Source organism: Poromitra crassiceps (assembly GCF_964638095.1).
Source record: "Poromitra crassiceps genome assembly, chromosome: 18".
Taxonomy (NCBI): domain Eukaryota; kingdom Metazoa; phylum Chordata; class Actinopteri; order Beryciformes; family Melamphaidae; genus Poromitra; species Poromitra crassiceps.
In genome coordinates, this window is record NC_139636.1 from 24,990,711 (window position 1) to 25,010,804 (window position 20,094).

The window sequence follows — 20,094 nt, forward strand, 5'->3', positions numbered from 1 at the left end:
TTTTCACTAACCCTAAACCTAACCTCCCCCAGACCCTAACCCAAAACCTAACCTCTCCCACCCCCCACGCCTAAACCTAACCTCCCCCAGATCCTAACCCAAAACCTAACCTCTCCCAGGGAACATAGCGGGGAACATAGGACCCTATTTGGGAAAAGCCGGGAACATAGGACCCGGGAAACATAGGACCCGGGGAACATAGGGATGACCCCTAAATGGATTGTCTGATTCCAGAGCAGAATGTGGCGGCAATGCTCTAATAAGCTGGATGCTATCGCCGTAAGACAATGGGAAGAAGAGGAAGAAGAACAAGAGACCTAGAGGACCAGGACAGAATTTAGGGAAACAGTGGATGGATAAGTCCAGAAGGAGGCGGTAATGCAACATGCTAACTGCCATAAAACCCAAAAGAAGAAGAAGACGCGACGTCACTTCCCTCTAGTTATTTCCATTTGTTTGTAGCTAAAACGCCAACAGTTAGCTAGTTGTTACAATATTGTAGCTACAAATGACAAGGAGGAAATACTATCACATATATTCTCTGTAAATAAACAGCTAACGTTATAACGTTATTTTGAAGTGTTATGTTAGCGTCGTTAGCCAAGTAGGTTAAACGTCCTGTGTAGTTGCTCAGCTAGCTAACCTAGCGGTTAGCTACTTTAATTGGCTACATTGTTCGCTATCTTGTTTTGTGTTACCGTTGATGCTGTTATGCTGGCTAGCTGATTTAGCTACCAATTAGAAATTGATGGAGTGCCCTCATCTGAACTCAAACGTGTGCTTCGCCGTCGACTCCTCCACGTTCCCCAATGGTACTCCGTCCTCCTGGTGCTGCAACGGTGAGAGAAAGGGCTCTTTGACTTTCGTTTGCGGAAATTAATTTAAGTGAAAAATATAACTATACATCTTTGGATCCCAGCTTCAGGTCAGGCGGTTTAGATTGTTATCTGGGGTTGATAGGGTTACATGCTGCCACTCCGACGTGCTGCCACTCCGACGTTCTGCCACTCCGAAATATCGGCACTCAGAAAGGGATCATGTCTATGTTCCCCGGGTTCTATATTCCCCATTTTCCCACGCCAAACCTAACCTCCCCCCATGCCTAAACCTAACCTCCCCCAGACCCTAACCCAAAACCTAACCTCTCCCACCCCCACGCCTAAACCTAAGGTCGGCATTGCGGCTTCTAAGGTGAACGACCGCCAGTCCGAATAATGGAAGTTAACGTTCGGAGTGGCAGGGCTTCGGAAAGGCAGACAGTTACCGGTTGATAGATGGCCAGAAGTCAAACCCGCGGCTGTTGCTAGCAGGGATCATAATACATTGAATTACACCTAACTTAACTCATAGAGAGAAGACTGCCTTCAAAAACAAATCACAACATTAATTAATCTAGACTCAATGGAGAAACGTTACACGATTGATACATCAGGTGCAGTAATGTCTACCTCCTCTTTTCATGTCCAGTTTGCAGATCTAACAAAAGTCCATGGGTTTGCCTTACCTGTCTGATTGTGCATTGTGGAAGGTAAGTCATTGACTGTTGTTTTGTTTGTAACTAAAGTTAGACTCAAACATACCATGCTAGAAACTTTAATAATAATCTAATGTTTATTTGAGAAACAGTGGCTCTTTTGACTCAGGAAACAGGAAAAGTGAATTTTTCTGCTTAGCTGCTGCCAATTATGACAAAACATTATTTTTCCACAATGAGTTAGATGGAGATTAGTAGTACTGTAAAATGACCAACAAGATGAGTGCCGAGCAACTTTTTTAGACTAGCCCTGGCCCTCAAACTTGAGCTTGAGAAACTACAAATTGGGTATTTGGCTGATGTGCTTATCCAAGCATTGTTTTGCTCAGAGACACTACAGTGACAGGACACAGGACCTCTGGCATTTGATGGACACATTTATGTGGAGATCAAAATTGCAACCTCTCACTTATGGAGCAGTGTCTCTGCTACAAAACTCTTTGATAACATATCATTATTCAGGCCTTTTGCCCTTTACCTGTTTACTGTACAATTAAAAAAAATCCTGATGATGTGTGTTTTAATTTAAAATAATTTCTTTCTGTACAGATATGTCAATGGACATGCAAAGAAGCACTTTGAAGAGAGCCAAGTCCATGGCAATAACCAGAAGAAGGGTGAGAAACAGGAGAAGGAAAAAGCTCATCATTGTGTCTGCATGGACTGCAGCAACTACAGCATATTTTGGTGAGGGTTCTTCGCAATTAACTTATCTCAGTCTATGATCTGTGACTCAGCTTGGGGCACTGCAAAAGGTACAGTAATAAAAATGCAGAAGCCAGAAGGAACCTCAAGATTTTGTCTCTGTAAGGCAACCCGCTACGTTTGAACAAAGGTGTGAAGTTTAAACTACACACAAGAATCGCTGGGATTTTTCCAAACTATCAGTCACTCTTGGGTGCATTCACACCTGTGTTTAAATGTGGCTTGCTACTCCATTGAGACAAATGCAGATGCTTTTATAAACAATTGCTGTGGTGGCTATAAAGCCAGGTGTAAATGGGGTCAAAGTATCAAGTTCATTTTGTTTTAACTTTAAGAAATGCTAAATATGTCTTGAAGTTGATTTAATGTGGATTTATAGTTACAGATGTGATGACTTTGTTGTCAATGACACCAAACTTGGGCAGGTGCAGAAGGTGAGGGAACATCTTCAGAGTTTGGAAAAGTAAGTACTTTACAATAGTATTTAACAATATCACATATCACGTTTGTTTTAATAATTACTTATTTGATTTTTGTTTAATTTCTCATAATTGACTATGTCAAAATTGAATAACAGTCATTAAAAAAATATATTTCTATAGTTTTAGGTCGCTTTCACATATAAGCTGATTCGGGGGGGGAGGGGAGGTGAAGTTGCAACATTGTTGCATTTTTCATTTGGTCAATTTGTCAAGCTCCCCAAACTTTCTGAACAATGTCACATGGTCGAAACGGTCACTCGTCTATTGGACAGAATGGAGAGGGGAAATCGCCTACTTGCCTGGCTGAGGGCTGACTGAACAACGCAAGTGTATCCGCGAAACACAAACCATGGAGCAACACCACCTTTATACGATCTTGGGATTTCTGGTTTTACTTTCGTGTTACTATCAAATAAATATTTTACAAGAATGCGCCCAATATGAGCAGCAGATGAGGTAGCGAGCTGTTGAACATTTCATTCTGCAGATGAGAAGAGCGAGGCAGTAGCGAAGGAGAAGGCAAGCCTGATGAGAGACAACGATGTGTTTTTTCTTTACCCAGATGACGATGTACATCACGCAGCGCATCGCTCACACGTGTACAGTACTGTGTATACATGAGCGCGCCGCAGTGTTTGTTGTGCTCCCTTCTACCGCCTTCTACTCACGATGCACTGCCATTTCCTATATTTGCTCTTGTGTTTGGTCCGGTTTGCTTTCACACAAACGAAACGTGCTTCACTTGGAAGCGAACTGAGACCTACGTTTTCAAGCGGACCAGAGTTCACTTGTTTGTTCCACACCAGAGTTCGTTTGAGCTTTCTCACCACCCCAAACCAAGCGGACTATCCGAGGAAACAAACTCTGGTTCGTTTAAAGCGGACCAAACAGCTCATATGTGAAAGCGACTTAACACTTCTTGACCTTAATCTTTTATAATAATAATAATTAAAAAACAACAACATAAGACATAAGACATCTCTGCCAAAGGAAATCTGCGCACGCTGGGAGTTATACAAGTAGAACAAAATTGTTCACAGCATGCTAAGGCTGGATACAAGTGTTGAGATAAAACTATTTCCCCTCTTGCAGCCCAGCATTGTTTGGTGACAGACAAAGAAAAAGGAAACTTCAGGAAAGTCCATCTCTAAACAGCAAGATGTTAAAAGACAGTGTAAGTGTGCAAAAACATTGTGATTTTTTTTATTATTATTTCAACAGCAATAAAAGTGGTATCACTTTAGTTCGATCCTTCAGTACAATCAAAGGACCAGGCTGCTCACACATTCTGCCACAATTTTTCCTTTTGCAAAATCTACCCTGGAGCCCGAAAATGTCTTCAAGTAATAGCAGTCTTTATGGAGTCCATACTGATGAGTGGAGGGAGCACTTGACTTACTGTCCATAATTCTCTTTCCTCACACAATCATGACTCGCCACTCGGGGCAGTATTCTCAAAGGATATAGAATAAATGGATGCATTAGCACTTATGTCAAGTGATCAGACAAGCTGTAGCTTGCCTTTTATCCATGTGTTGGTAACAGTTGGTGACACGCATTTCATGTTTTGAATAGTTCATCAGTTATATATATATATTGTCAATAAATTCATCTTATTTCAGTAGTCCTTTGGATTTTTTTTTAAGAATATGTTGTGCTATTCATTTGGTCTCTGACAGGAAGGGACGGCTCTGTGCGCCACAGGCCTGCGCAACCTGGGCAACACATGCTTCATGAATGCCATTCTGCAGTCGCTCAGGTGAGGCCTGCTGCTTTTGCATTGTGCTTCAGTCCCTGTGGACTTGCAGACAATGGGCCCCATGGCCAGTCGTCCTTCAGTAACACAGTCTGGGGCAAAGCCTGAGGAATTATGCTGGCTGCTTGGAAACCAGAGGCAGTCTAAGGCCAGATTTGAAACAGGACATGAAACATTTGTTCATGTGACTAGTTCATTTGCCTTTCGCCTCAGACAAGACAGGACACCACTTTCAAGTCTGAAATTGACCTAGATTTGCTAGAAAGATGAACAACATTTCAGCTTTTCACCAACTAGGGCGCTGCTAGATGATGTCACTAGGTTGACAGTAGTGCAGTACAGGCTGGTTAGGGTTGGTAGTAAGGATTTTGAATTCTAACAGGCTCACAGCAAATATGCTGTTGTGTTTCTGATTTGGATTGTGGTTGTTTTGATTCATCAAAACGTTCAAAATCCTTACTACTGTACTGTAGGGCTGTGCGATTAATCGATTTTGAATCGTAATCGAATTAATTAGTTAGGACGATGTTAAAAAAATGAAAATCGTAAAATCGTTTTTTTTTTTTTTTTTTTTTAATTTAAATTTAATTTTCACTTTAACTAGGGTAAGTACGTTACGCGGGGCGGCTCTCTCTCATGTACGCATGCTGCTACTTGTGTAAAGTCTCTCTAGAGGCTGTGATACTGGCTACTAAAAACAGCAGCACAATGGACTTATTTCAACACCTCCGACCAAAAAGCAGCTTGTTGCACTGCAGGCTGTAGCCTACAAGATAACGATTGCCACAACACACTCACGCGCGCACACGAACACAGACATTATCACCGGACGATGAAACGTTGCCAGTTCACATAATAACAAAACAACACGTGAGGCCACCAAGTACTGATAGATTGGCTGTATTCATGGCTGCCTCAGCTGACTCACCTGTCCCTAGGTGTCTGAATTTCCCCCTAACTGCTATCGCAGTTCCACGCATTCCTGTTGTGACTTTGTGTTATTCTAGTACAGATATAACTCCGAGCACGGGTGGTCGCTTAGACACTAATATAATTATCTCACGGAGGAACACGCAAATCCACCAGTGTCAAGTTAGCAAGCAACAGCCAGGAAGTTAAGCATAGCAGCGGCAAGCTAAAACAGGAAGTTGAGTTGTTCTACCTTCAGAGTGAAAGCGTAAATTGTCAATTATGGAAAAAAGGGGGGAAAAGAGCTCTGCAGGGCAACAAATGTTTAGAGAAGTATAATAGTATAATAAATCGAAATCGAAAATCGAGTTTTGAGAGAAAAAATCGTCAATTTTAGTTTTAGGCAAAATCGCACAGCCCTACTGTACTGTACAGTCAACCCAGTGACATCATCTAGCCACACCCTAGTTGGCGAAAAGCTGAAATGTTATTCTTTGTAGGAAATCTAGTTACATTTCAGACTTAAAAGCAGTGTCGTCTTGTCTTGTCTGAGGTGAAATGCAAATGAACTCGTCATATGATAAAATGTTTCACGTCCTCTTTAAGGGTATTAAGAAGAGGGCAATGTAGGCTTTTACAGTTAACTCTGATTAGTGTATTTAAATTTCAAGATGTCCATCGCAAACACAAGCTAACTCCACCAACTAACCTTCAGCAGCATACATAGTCATGGGGCAGTCATTACTTTTATTATGATTACATTATTACTGTTATGATGTGTGTTGATCATTTTGTTCTCAATTGCCATATGTTTTTTCTTTTGACAGCAATGTTGAGCAGTTCAGCTGTTATTTCAAGGAGTTGCCTGCGGTGGCACTACGCAGTGGTAAGACGGCAGGAAGGAGGATGTACCACACCCGCAGCCAAGGGGACACCAGTGTGTAAGGTCCTCTTCTGGAGGAGGGAGGAGTTATGGGGCTGAGTGCATTGGTCTGAAATTAATTGCTACTATACAGCAAAGCATAAAATGAAGAGAATGTTCTAGAAAAATGAACTCGCGCATATATGACAAGCTGGAGAGTAGTCCAGAAATAATTTGATTGGCATACAATCCACTCTTGATTGATTTCCTCAAAATTACGAGGCAAACACAAGACAAAATTGTACCTGCAATTTGCACAGTGAGTGTGAAGAGCAGTTACACTTCTTCACAGATGTGACTTTTAACTGACCTGTGTGCTGATGACAGGAGGCTCTGCTGTGTATGGGAGAATATATATCACCAGGGCTAGTTGGGATTCAATGTTCGTTGCATTTGGGGTCAAAGTGGAATAGGTCAGGAGCAACAAAGATGAGAAGCTCAGTGGGAAAATGCTCTCAAAAATCTATTATTTGAGTAACCTTGACCCTTCTTGAACTAACCATCCTTCTAAAAAGTAAAAATAAAATAATGCTACTTATTCCTTCAAGTATCGACAAATGCTCCTTATTCCTGTTAAAAGGTATTGGCTGATGTAGACTGTGTTGCACACAGTTGATTTCACTACTGTGTTGACCAAATGTACTATAGTAAGTCGCTTTGGATAAAAGCGTCTGCTAAATGGTGTAATGTAATTTCAGTACAGTGCACTCTTATTCTGTTCATTGCTCAATTTGCAGCATTTTAAGAGTGTCGTGGGAAGTTGAGTTTGACTTTTAGATACTAGTACATGTGAGAGAATTCATCAGTGTTTTGTAATATTTTTTATTATCCTTGCTCAGTAGACTGATGAGATGTGCTGTTCATGTGGATTGTGTTGCTCAGTAGACTGATGAGATGTGCTGTTCATGTGGATTGTGTTGCTCTGTGTTGAACAGGTCTTTGGTGGAGGAGTTCAGGAAAACGTTATGCTCCCTGTGGCAAGGGAGCCAGACCGCCTTCAGTCCAGACTCCTTATTTTATGCCATATGGAAAATCATGCCAAGTTTCAGGTACATATCAACATTATATAGTCTGTAATTGTGGTTTGATGCCATCTCCTTTGAATTAGATTACCGTGATGCATATTAAGTTCCTTCTATTGAGGTGACAAAATGTATAGTTTTCAGTAAACATAATGGAACACATCAGTACTCTGTATCAGCCGACTCATAAAGTTTAATGCTCAGAATTGACGTTGGCATCGGTGCATCTCTATTTGATGTCATCTTTAAGTAACTACCACTCAAGCTGACTGCCAAAGCAAACTCAGCATAGTGTTTCATCATTGCTTCCTCTGAAACCTGTGTTTTGTGTGTCCAGGGGCTACCAGCAGCAGGACGCACATGAGTTCATGCGTTACCTGCTGGACCACCTCCACAGGGAGCTCCAGGGCAGCTGCAACGGAACTGCCCACCCTGTCTCACCGCAGGATGGGGTCAAACTCTCCACCTCAGGGGGCAAATGCTGCATGTACGACACCCTAACCTTTCTAATAGTTTATTTGTGCCAGTTTGTGTGCACGTTAAGAGCCGAACAATCTCTTAAGAGAGGTGTGTCCAAAATGAAATTCAATTCAGATGGAATTTCTGAATGGATTTTGCTGTGATGTAGAGCTCTGTGTAACCTACTCTGTGTTTGAGTATGATGAAGATTTGTCACCACTACTGTACTTCATAAATCAAGTACAGCATTTTTCATCACTCAAACTCAGTAAATCTTGCAGACTATATATATTTTTGCAAAATCACTTTTCTTTAAACCAGTGGTTTTTCAAATTGTGAGGTGCGCCTCTCCTGGGAGACAACTTGAGGGGAGGCGTGGCGATGCCGTGCTTTCACCGTACTTACTCTAGTTAAAGTGAAAATCGATTTTCATTTTTAAACATTGTCCGAAATCATAAATTAGAATGAATTGATCAAATTGATGTATCGCCCAGCTCTAGATGTAGGAAATAAATAGCCTGGGTAAACCCATCCCCCACGTGACCTGCTCTCAGACCTGTTCTAGTGACTGGGAACTGAGAGAGCAGGTCACGTGGGGGCTGGGTTTACCTAGGCTAGGAAATAAATAGACTGCTACTTGATCAGGCTGGTGAAGTGGTATGAGTTTGCCAATTATGAGTCGTTAACCATTCACTGGTCCACAACTACCATACACACCAAATATACTGCGTCCTTTAAGGATTATTTTGCTTGTACAGGGTGTAACTAAAACTTTTTGGTTAAAGTACATTCGTTAATTGTGTCGTAAAACCGTGTTTGCCATTTGGTTCTTTTCAGAAATGGGACCACCACTGTTGTCACATCTATATTTGGCGGCGTACTTCAGAATGAAGTCAACTGTCTGATATGTGGGACAGAATCTCGGAAGTTTGACCCTTTCCTTGGTAAGATGCACTACTGTTCCTCTTAGAGCGAGCCCACTGGGTGGTGTGGTGCTGAAGAGGAGGATTCATCTGCTTTCTTTTCCCATGTAGACCTGTCTTTGGACATTCCCAGCCAGTTCAGACAGAAGAGAAGTAAGGACCAGGAGCCTGGGCCTACTTGCACCTTACGTGGTAAGTTATGTCGCCCATCCAGTGGTTGGGATAATGACTTGGTAGATTTCTTTTTGTTAGTGGCACCCTATAAATGTGTGCCAGTGTTCAGCATGGGCATTTTATGTGCGGTTGGTCTCTTTTTAGACTGTTTGCGTAGCTTCACCGACCTGGAAGAGCTTGATGAAACAGAGCTCTACTTGTGTCACAAGTGTAAAAGGCGACAGAAATCCACCAAGAAGTTCTGGATCCAGAAGCTGCCAAAGGTTGGCTATTAATCATTCCCATTATTTTGCTATGAATCTAAACACAATTTACCCATTAGAAACACATTCATTAAAAAAAGATTTATAGTGGACATAATACAGATTTTTTCCCTTTTGTATACTCCCACCCCCCCCCCCCCCCTCCCCCTTCCACACACACACACACACACACAATTATAGGTTTTGTGCCTGCACCTGAAAAGGTTCCACTGGACAGCCTTTCTGAGAAATAAGGTGGATACCTATGTGGAGTTTCCACTGCGAAGTCTCGACATGAGGGGCTACTTACTGGAGGTGAGCTGAAAAGGGTATTGTAAGAACCCCAAAGGCAAAAATACAATACTGAAATTTGGACTTGGGAACCAAACGCTATTAAAAAAAAATGTATTTCTTATGCAGTGTCTTTTTAAGCAAGACATCAGTCAACATGGAATAATAGTACGCAGAATGACCCTTGACATGGTCAAGCACATGAATGACGGTGAACAGACCTACATTGCGAATTCGACTACTCAAGCAAGCAGGGCAATGACAGACGGCATGAAAAAGAGACAATTTGAAATGTATATGTCATGGTAGGAGGCCTGTTTATATGCAGAAAATTACCATTATTATAGCTGATGGTTCGTCTGCAACCACAGCAGATGGCCTCTGCCTTACCGAAGAGAAGCTAAATGTGGAAATTTAATTGATAGTCTTAAAATTGCAGTGTCTTGTCCTACACACACAAATTACTTTTGATGGTTGTAAAGAAACAAACAATTATACATGTTAAATTCATGATAAACTGTAACTGGCATGCATTTGCAGAATACTTTGATTTAATTAAATGTATTGTTGTGAGTTTGTCAGAATTCCGAGGAAAAAAGTCAGCATACTGTTACATGTGACATCATTGATGATGTCACTGATGATATTACCAATGTTGTGCCAAAATTTTAATGTTTAGATTTTTGTGACGTCAAAGTGGGGTCACAAGCCAAAAAAGGTTGGGAACCCCAGTTATAGGCTCATGTATGGTCAGACAGTATGAAAAACTGTGATTTTGACAGTAATATAGTGTTGAATTGACATCCTGCTGTTTTGTGTTTACAGCCAGAGAATTCCTTACCAGGGAGCTGCCTGTATGACCTTGTTGCTGTGGTCGTGCATCATGGATCTGGGTGAGTAGATGATCATGGTTTTAGCATCTTTCCGGCATTTAGGTACTGGTGTATTTGAATGTTTATAATATAGAATGACAAGAAGTGCTCACTTAAAGGTGGACACTAAATATCAAAGTAAAGTAAAGTACACTGCAACTTTTTCCAGCTTGCCATTTGTAAACACACCCCTCCCCCCGGGTCCCCCAACGAGCGCACGGTTCGGTGTTTAAGATATGTCGACAATTAATGGAGAGAGCGAGCGTGAAAAACCGGGTGAACCGTATTTCTGGATTTTGTTTGTTTCTGCGTGATGTTCTTGGCTGGGAGGGGCGACACACCCCACGTGGCTGCTGCTCAAATGTTGCAGCCCAGAAACAGTGGATATACAGTATATACAGTTAGGTCCATATATATTTGGACATTGGACACAATCTTCATCATTTTGGCTCTGTACACCACCACAATGGACTTGAAACGAAACAATCGAGATGTGCTTTAACTGCAGACTTCCAGCTTTTATTTTAGGTATTTACATCCAAATCAGGAGAACGGTGTAGGAATGACTTTACATTGTGAGGGACCAAAAATAATTGGACAAACTAACATAATCATGCATCAAATTGTTACTTTTAATACTTGGTTGCAAATCCTTTGCAGTCAATGACAGCCTGAAGTCTGGAACCCATAGACTAGGGATGGGCATTTCTAGCAAAAACACTATTCGAAATTCGCTGGCCAAAGTCGACTTTTAATCGAAATTCGAAAATAAAAATAAAAATGTAAAAAAATTAAAAATGTAATGTAATTTTTTTTTTTTTTTTTTTTTGTGAGTGAAATGTTGCATTGTCTCCCCTGATTCTAAGTCTAAGGCTTTATTAATTAATAGAAAAAGCTTCTGCTGTGGATTTTTAGCTCAAACAAGCATTGCACCACTGAAGTAAAGAACATGTTACATGACATTGACATTTTCGAAAATAAAAAACAGTTTTGACAATCATGAGTGGTTCATTAAATATTTAGTAGGCTCAGGTCTGAGTGCCAAAGGGGTGCCAAAGTCACCCCCTCTCCCTCTTCATGGGATTTCATCCGCCATTCATTTTTCCATAAACCTTGCTTAAAAGGCTTATAAAAATTGTTTTACTTGCTCAAACCAAGCAATTCGACTATATTTAGAATCAGGGGAGACAATGCAACATTTCACTAAAAAAAAAAAAAAAAAAAAAAGAATTTCGACTTTCAATAATAAAAGTCGACCTTGATAATAACAACGATTATTCGAAAATTCGATGCCCATCCCTACCATAGACATCACCAGACGCTGGGTTTCGTCACTGGTGATGCAACTGTCTTCAGTTTCTGCTTGTTCTTGCAACGTTTTTCCGTCAGTTTTGTCTTCAGCAAGTGAAATGCATGCTCAATTGGTTTCAGGTCAGGTGATTGACTTGGCCATTGCAGAACTTTCCACTTCTTTGCCTTAAAAAGCTCTTTGTTGCTTTCACAGTGTGCTTCGTGTTATTGTCCATCTGCACTGTGAAGCACCGTCCAATGAGTTCTGAAGCCTTTTGCTAAATATGAGAAGATAATATGGCCCGAAACACTTCAGAATTCATCCCGCTGCTGTTGTCAGCAGTCACATCATCAATAAATACAAGGGAACCAGTTCCATTGGCAGCCATACATCTCTTGGGCATGTATGACAAAATGCAGGGAAATTCTGCATAGTGTAGCCTTAAAGAGCATGGAGCAGGGTAATTCCTTTGCTAAATGTATACTTAACCTTGTCCCTATGTATATTTGAAAAGTTAATGCATCATTAAAAAAAAAAAAAAAAAAGTTTGAAAAAAAATATGGAGAAAAACACCTTCCTTTTTCAGAAGGAAATAATAGACTTTTAATCTGACAAGAAAAAGCCTGCTACGTCACAGTGGGGAGTGGCTTCCGCGTGCGTGTCTCCCTCTCCCCTCCCACTGTGCTTGTCTGCGCTGTGACACGCTCTATCTCTCTCTCTCTCTCTCTCTCTGTGTGTGTGTGTGTGTGTGTGTGTGTGTGTGTGTGTGTCTACGCTGTGTGATACGCTCTCTTCACTCGAGGGAGGGGGAGGCTGCGGCTCCTTCCTCCCCGCACAGCACCGCTGCTCTGCTCTGCTCTGCTCTGCTCTGCTCTGCTCTGCTCTGCTCTGCTCTGCTCCGGGCTGTCTGCAGCCTGGGGTCCGCTCTGCTGTGAAAAGAGAAAGAAGGAGGAGGAGAAACCGCCACCTCCACAGCCAGCCACCTCACACACCCCAACTGTGCTCGCATGCCTCTCGGTCGGCTGGCCGGACAATATGCACCCCGCTGCAGCAGCAGCTTCGGGAGGTTTTCTCACTGTGTTCGGGACTTCGGCTCTAACTCGGCCAGATGGCTGGACACATACGTCACTTTTGCGCGCGCGTGTGTGTGTGTGTGTGCGTGTGTGTGTGTGTGTGTGTCTACGCTGTGTGATACGCTCTCTTCACTCGAGGGAGGGGGAGGCTGCGGCTCCTTCCTCCCCGCACAGCACCGCTGCTCTGCTCTGCTCTGCTCTGCTGAAAGAAGGAAGAGAAACCGCCACCTCCACAGCCAGCCACCTCACACACCCCAACTGTGCCCGGCTCGCATGCCTCTCGGTCGGCTGGCCGGACAATATGCACCCCGCTGCAGCAGCAGCTTCGGGAGGTTTTCTCACTGTGTTCGGGACTTCGGCTCTAACTCGGCCAGATGGCTGGACACATACGTCACTTTTGCGCGCGCGCGTGTGTGTGTGTGTGTGTGTGTGTGTGTGTGTGTGTGTGTGTGTGCGTGCGTGCGTGTGTGTGTGTGTATCGAATTACAGTCCGCACCTCGGCCCGCCTCCGCTCGCTTGTGTGTGTGTCGAATTACAGTCCGCACCTCGGCCCGCCTCCGCTGCTTTCAAGCTCCTTCACAACTCTCTCTCCGCGGTCCGTTGTGGGCTGTTCCTGCTCTCTTTCACTGTCAAAATTAGCCTGAGGCCCATCACATGCATGTGCATAAACATTTGCTACCTCCTCTTCCTCCTGAAAACCGGCGTTAGCATCCATAGTGTGTGACTGACAGCCCTGACCTAAGTGATGACAGACAGAGGGACAGACGGGCATGCCTGGCGACTCCCTACTCTGACGTCAGAGTTTTGGGGTCCAAGATGTCAAAATAAAAGTTAAAAAAATAAAACGACCCCAGAAGTCACTGTAGTGTATATGTAAGTGTCTTAATGTGAAAATCAAGTTCCTCCATAATTCACCTACACATTGACTGATTGGGGTCTCTAACCTGCCCCATGCTCTTTAAGTAATGAATTTGCTTTCCCATGGTTTAAAAAATGAATAATAAGCTTGCACACTGCAAGGGCTCCTAGTTTCAGTGTTTTTTATTTAAACACCCCAAAAAGTGACGTTTCGAGCAAAGCTCTTCATCATGGTTTAAGCATGGGGTAGCACCATATTGCGTAACTCACCCCTGTTTTGAGTCAATCTGTCACTCCGAGTTTGTTCTAGCTGACACGTGTTCTTGTGCTCTGGAGCCGACGAGAACACCTTCAGTCACCATGGTAACACAATGAACAGCTGGTCACCTGCATTGCTAAAACAAAACTTGGTGACGAATCTCTAAATTGTCATCTGCCTGCCAGCTCTGCCTACTTCAGGTGGCTGTCAATCACAATGGCATAATGGGTCAATCTCACCCAATATCTGCTCAAAATCATTTGGATCCAGTTTTGCAGGAAAGCCTCGTGGACACTTGCCTGTTAAAACCTCATGTAGCTGCTAGATATTGAAAGGCATCCGACTGAAAGCTACTGAAAATGTGTCTAAACATGCTAAGGAAGAGCTGTTATCTATCAATCCGCTGCTATTCTCTCATTGGCCACTAAGTGGTGATATTGCGCTGCCACAGCATTGTCAAGCTGAACGTGTTCCGCTCACTTGCAGTGCTACGAGCGACGTGCTGCATGAAGCCAGGCAGCATAATGTGATATATATATATATCGGTCTGTGTTCGCAGGGTTGGATCAGGGCATTATACGGCGTATGGCAGCCACGAGGGCCGCTGGTACCACTTCAACGACAGCACGGTGACTCTGACCAACGAGGACGCCGTGAGGAAGGCCAAGGCCTACATCCTCTTCTATGTGGCCAGGCCTGAAATGCCGGCTGCGGACGGCGAGGCGCTGGACACGGCAGCTGCCGACAACGCCGCCCCAGACATAGTTTTTCAGGACAAGGTTGCGGTGGAGGTCGGCGACGACGTGGCTGTGTTGGAGGATGAAGCTGACTTGGAGGAGATGGCTCCACAGAAAGTCCAAACAGAGATCTCAGATCAGGGTGCCTCGGACCGGGCGGCTGCAGAGAATGCTATCCAAGCTATTACAAGCTGCTGCACAATGATGCCTTGAGGCTGTCACAGCCTCAGACCAGCTCCTCGCTCCACTTCTGCCTCACCTCAATCACATTTCTCCCAGTGCTTGATTTTAATGAGTTCATTTCACATTAGATGTATTTGCAAGTATTTTTGTTTTTCTGTTTTGTGTATGACAGCCTCTTCTATGACTTGCTGCTTCTTCTTCTTTTGTTTAGTATGAATTGTTGGCATTTGTTTCCTCGATGTCACATTCCTCGATTGAGGTAGACTTCTCTAACCTGACGCTGCCCCCATCTGGCAGCGTCGGGTTAAGACTTCTCCTAATGTAATAGATTCCAAAGGTGATCGTCTATAAGAATGAAGAAAGCTTTAGCCTTGGAAAACCTCAGGTGGTCTAATAGACTGAAGAGATTTGCATTGTCTCAAGACACTTTGTGTCATTGTGATAATATTTTGATTGTCTATCGTTTTTAATGTTCCTAGTTGACTTTTATATTTACCACCTCTAAACAACCCAGTAAGTAGTACTCTTTTCCAATTAGTAAGTTGTTGTAACCTCTTGACCTGAACAAATTTAAACAAAAATGATCATGACATTTTGTTTTGTTATATTTGTCTCTATTGGCTTGCTAGTCTTCACTGTGACATCATAAAATAATCTGAATTGAGCTGGAAGAATAGACACGAAGAAACACCTTATCTGTGTTCAAACCTGTATCAGGCTGTGTGAAAATAACAAATGTTTTGGGAGAACAACCTTTTCTTCAAATGTTTAACATTTTGCATTTAAGTAAATCTGATGAAACCCTAACCCATCCACTGCCCAAACCCAAAACTGTCCCTCCCCCTTCACGGAGCCCAGCCTTCCATCTGCTGCACCACACCCAGACAACCTGTAGTAGTTGGGTCAAGACAAAAACACAATGTATTATCCTACAATAGTCTTTTTAAACGGCATCTTGTTCATTTAGCAGCTGCTAATGATTATTTTAGTGATCTTTAAAATGGCAGAAGCACATATCAAAGTAGGCCTACTTAACTTGAAATGAATAGGGCCTATTAGTATAAACTGTCTCATAAGGCAAAAATCCATCCTCAAATAAAGAGATACAGATCAAGATTATTAGTGACTCCGTATCTTTATTTCCCTCAGTAGAATACATAATCATGAATTGTATTGATTGATTTTGGTACGATTTTAAATTGGAAGTAAGATGAGATTAAACATTTGAAGTATGCTGTAGTGCAGCAGGAGGACTACTAGATCCAAAAATGTCTATAAATTGAACTCTGCAGTGAGCTGTTTAATAGTGTTCTTCCTTAACCAACTTGGTAACACTTTATAATCACGTTCAGTCGTAAGTCATTTATAAGCCTTTAGTTAATGATGAAATAATCACAAAACATGAATATACATTTGTAGATTATTAATAAATGCTATGTTAACATCACAAATGCGTTTTAAGTCATCTATAAACTTTTAGTAAAGGAAGTGTTCCTCACCTGTTATAAATGATGTGTAAATCATTTACAATTCATTTACAAGGCTTTCTGCATCCCCTAATCTAAAGTGTAAACCATCACACAATGTGTTACATGCAAGGGGGTAGCTCTGTCAAAATTGAAGCCAATGCGGAAGTGCACTTAAAGCTGTATTCTTTTGAATGGCCTGCAGGGGGCGACCCATTGGTCTGTGGACTTCTGTTTTTTTTTAACGCCTCACGTATGGCATTTTGGCCATTGCTATCTTGGATCTTAACACAAGTCCAGGGGTTTCCCACAGAGCACGGCCTGCTATTGGTCCGTGATCGGCGAGCTGTGTGATCAGTGGACAAGCGACCTGTCAATCACGCCCCAAAACAGTCTGCATTGCAACTACAACATAGTCTGAAACTAGCGATTGAGACCATAAACGCATTAGGAAAGTGTTTACTGATGAGGCCATACTTGAGGCTTCAAAACAGAAGTCCACAAACCAATGGCTCACCCCCTGCAGGCAAAGAGGACACTTCTGCATTGGCTTCAATTTTGACAAACAGAGCTACCCCTTTGTATGTAACACATTTATGTGTCATGAATGGTTTACACTTTAGATTAGGGGATGCAGAAAGCCTTGTAAATGAATTTTAAATGATTTACACATCATTTACAACAGGCGAGGAACACTTCATTTACTAAAGGTTTATAGATGACTTACAACACATTTGTATTATGTTAACATAACATTTATTAATCATCTACAAATGTATATTCATGTTTTGTAAATGGTTAGTTCATCATTAACTAAAGGCCTACAAATGACTTACGACTGAACGTTGTTATAAAGTGTTACCTTCCTGACTATAAGTGAGGAGATGTTCTTGCACCTATGGTGGCATGTGATTACATAAGCTGGATACATGCTGCACTACACCCTGTGTAATTATCCAACCGGCTTGTCATAGAAAAAAGAGCCTTTGATATGTCCAACAAACCTCAAAGCAGCGAGCGCAAATGTTTCAGCAAGGCTTTGTGTCGTTTTTCTTTTCCCTCTAGCGAACATCTCCGCCCACACCAACACACACACAGGAGCTCCCCCTCAGGACACGTGCTAGCCAGTCAGCCTTCTCGCTTAGCCACGAACAAGCACCTCCTGTATGTTCAAAAGGAACAGCTGCTCTTCCTAGTCCTCTCACAGGTGGCTGTCTGTGAGCTCGCTACTCTGTCCCCATATTAAAGGCATTAAAGTGGCCTTTAAAAAAAAATCTTCGTTCCTTTTGGTCTCTTGTTGTTTTTGCACTCATATGCCCTGTTATATTTGTACTATGTTGTAAACGGAGTCCACGGCACAAGAATTTCACACGTGATACTTGTACCACGGAGTGACAATAAAAATCTTGAATCTTGATTTCAGGTCGCAGCTGCTAACGAGCTCACGTTGCATGGTGTTTGTAATGCTTTAGATGAGAGCTGTGGGAACAGGATGTCATGACTCGCAGTGAGTCAGGATACAGGAGGCTGTAACCATCTTCCCTACATACAGTGAGTCAGGATACAGGCTGTAACCACCTTCCCCTACAGCGGCATTTCTCAATGGCCTGTGGCTTTAATAGACTGGTGATAGCAAGTAGAACAGGAAATGGCTGGTGATGGGTACATGGTGTCATGGAGTCTGAGTGGACTGATGAAATGGATACAGCAGCGTTCTACCATTCATTCCTGTCCTCTCAGTATGTCCTGTCAGCATTGCACATGTGCAACTTCAAATGACTCATAGTCCACTGTGTTCCTTCAGGCAAAACTACGCAACACTATTTGGGCTGTCATTTTCATTCATATGGAGAAGATGATGCTTCCTTATTGTCGTTGTACCACACAGTGGTTGTCAAACCTTTTCACATCAAAGACCCGTAAACTGACACAAATTAGGCCACAGACCCCCCCATTTGATAAGATCTTGTCCCAGTGTTCCCCTTCTGAAATTATTTTTGCTTTTAATGTTTTATTATAGGAAGTGTATAAAACCCATGACCAAAATAGTCATACATTCTGTCGTGTTTCTTATGGATGGAATTATAGTGAAAATAAATGATTCCATTTTTTGCTGGGGAACCCCTGGAACCCCCTCAAGGACTCCCGAGGGTCCCCGGAACCCTACTTTGAAAACCACTGTACTAGTAGAATGAAATGTATCCTACGCATTTAAGCCATCACTACTAGACACACTAGGAGCAGTGGGAAGCCACAGCACACAGTGCCCCGTGACCAACTCCAGCTCTTCTTGGACAGTGCCTTGGTCAGCGGTACTGACAAAAACACGAACCCTAACATACATACATACTTTGGGGCTGACCAGCAGAAACCCACACAAGCAGGGGCATCATGCAAGCCAAAATTCTGAGGGGGCGACCTTCGGCAGTGACCGAAGGTCGCCGGCTAGACATTTTCAGCGGTGACCTAAGGTCTGAATAGATCTGCAATGATTCAATCAATCTGCCCAGATAAAGTGTGCTGAATCCACTCATGATTGATTGATTTATCCATCTATCAATCGGTCCATTTAGCTATTCCTAAAATTTTGGCCATTTGAAGCCAGATTTAGAGGAATATCTCATTCTAAATTAACATTAGGATTAGACTGTTGTGATGTCATTATTCAGTTTTAACCATCAATATGTTGGTCCTTTTCTCATTAGAGCAAATAATGTATATTTATTTAGAGATTTTGGTCAATTATTTCTATTTGTGATTTTATGGTTATTAGCTTAATCACTCACTTCTACACTAGCTTCTACACTGCTGCCACATTTCTTGAAATATAGCTATATCTTGCTTCACCCAAAATGTTATTCACATAAAAAGACTATATCCACAATAGAACTGCATCTTGACCTGGAGACATCAAATGGAATTGAGTGTTTTGCTAACTACAGTATAACATGTGATGTGTGGTGGTAAAAACAAACAGCTCACTGCCATAACAGCTCTGGCTAGCATTACAATGCTACTTTAGCTGCATGGTAGGTACAAGTAGCCATAACTTGCTATGCAAACTATGCCTATAATAACTAACGGCATTTCATTTTCACACGTTTGAAAAGGGGATTACTGCTCTACTACTGATGACCGCCATGAATTTTGATTCTCCCCCTCCTTCCCCCCTCCCCAAACTTTCAATGAGCATGATACCGGCTAAAAATGTTGGGTGGTGACCTAAGGTCTGAATAGATCTGCAATGATTCAATCAATCTGCCCAGATAAAGTGTGCTGAATCCACTCATGATTGATTGATTTATCTATCAATCAGTTCATTTAGCTTCACATGTTTGAAAAGGGGATTGATGCTCTACTACTAATTACCGCCATGAATTTTTCTTTTTTTTTAAATCCCCAGTTTCAATGGGCGTGACGCTTCTGCACATAAGCCCGGGGAGAACATGCAAACTCCACACAGAAAGGACCTTGGACGGACCGGGGTACAAACCCAGGACCTTCTTGCTGTGAGGCAACAGTGTTAACCAGTGAGGAGCCACCATGCCTTCCAGGGTGTGTTGGGTTCAAGTTGTGTAATTGGAATAGGCTTTATAATTAATGTATTATCTAAAGTGAGGAGCAGAGACAATGGAGGAAAGTTCTGGTCCTAAAATGGGTCATTAAAGTTGTATACAGGCCTCGGATACATTTCAGTTTGAGAATTAGGCCAGGACAGTGTAAACATCTGGCCGGTCCAGCGGGCTGCCTGCTTGCCGCCTGTTAAGAGCCATATGACAGATGGAAAGGGGCTCACACATTTCCATCTTTGACTGCACCAGCAGTTGTCTTCCCAAAATAGCCTTCACTCCACGGCCTTATATGTGCAGGCCTCCAGCGTGCGCCTAAGGAGGCATCATGTATCTAGGCCACACAATACGGACTGGAGGTTGATTG

The 20,094-nt window shown here is 42.5% G+C and overlaps 1 protein-coding gene across 1 annotated transcript; it reads left to right on the forward strand.

Annotated features, from left to right (window-relative positions):
- Nucleotides 1–485: 485 nt before the first annotated feature.
- usp3 (ubiquitin specific peptidase 3) lies at nucleotides 486–15,759 on the forward strand. The gene is made up of 15 exons (XM_083654210.1): nucleotides 486–839; nucleotides 1,468–1,528; nucleotides 2,084–2,221; nucleotides 2,619–2,702; nucleotides 3,814–3,895; nucleotides 4,401–4,480; nucleotides 6,214–6,327; nucleotides 7,244–7,357; nucleotides 7,668–7,817; nucleotides 8,627–8,733; nucleotides 8,824–8,904; nucleotides 9,031–9,149; nucleotides 9,330–9,443; nucleotides 10,245–10,312; nucleotides 14,332–15,759. Exons 1-15 carry the CDS (start codon nucleotides 749–751, stop codon nucleotides 14,720–14,722), a joined length of 1,794 nt encoding a protein of 597 aa, XP_083510336.1. The 5' UTR covers nucleotides 486–748; the 3' UTR covers nucleotides 14,723–15,759.
- Nucleotides 15,760–20,094: the final 4,335 nt, after the last annotated feature.

Excerpts from the sequence above, each read along its gene's own strand:
- usp3 (XM_083654210.1), top strand. The coding sequence starts at position 749 with ATGGAGTGCCCTCATCTGAACTCAAACGTGTGCTTCGCCGTCGACTCC. Across the intron at positions 4,481-6,213 it reads GCCATTCTGCAGTCGCTCAG|CAATGTTGAGCAGTTCAGCT; the intron begins GTGAGGCCTGCT and ends TTCTTTTGACAG. Across the intron at positions 7,358-7,667 it reads AAAATCATGCCAAGTTTCAG|GGGCTACCAGCAGCAGGACG; the intron begins GTACATATCAAC and ends TTGTGTGTCCAG.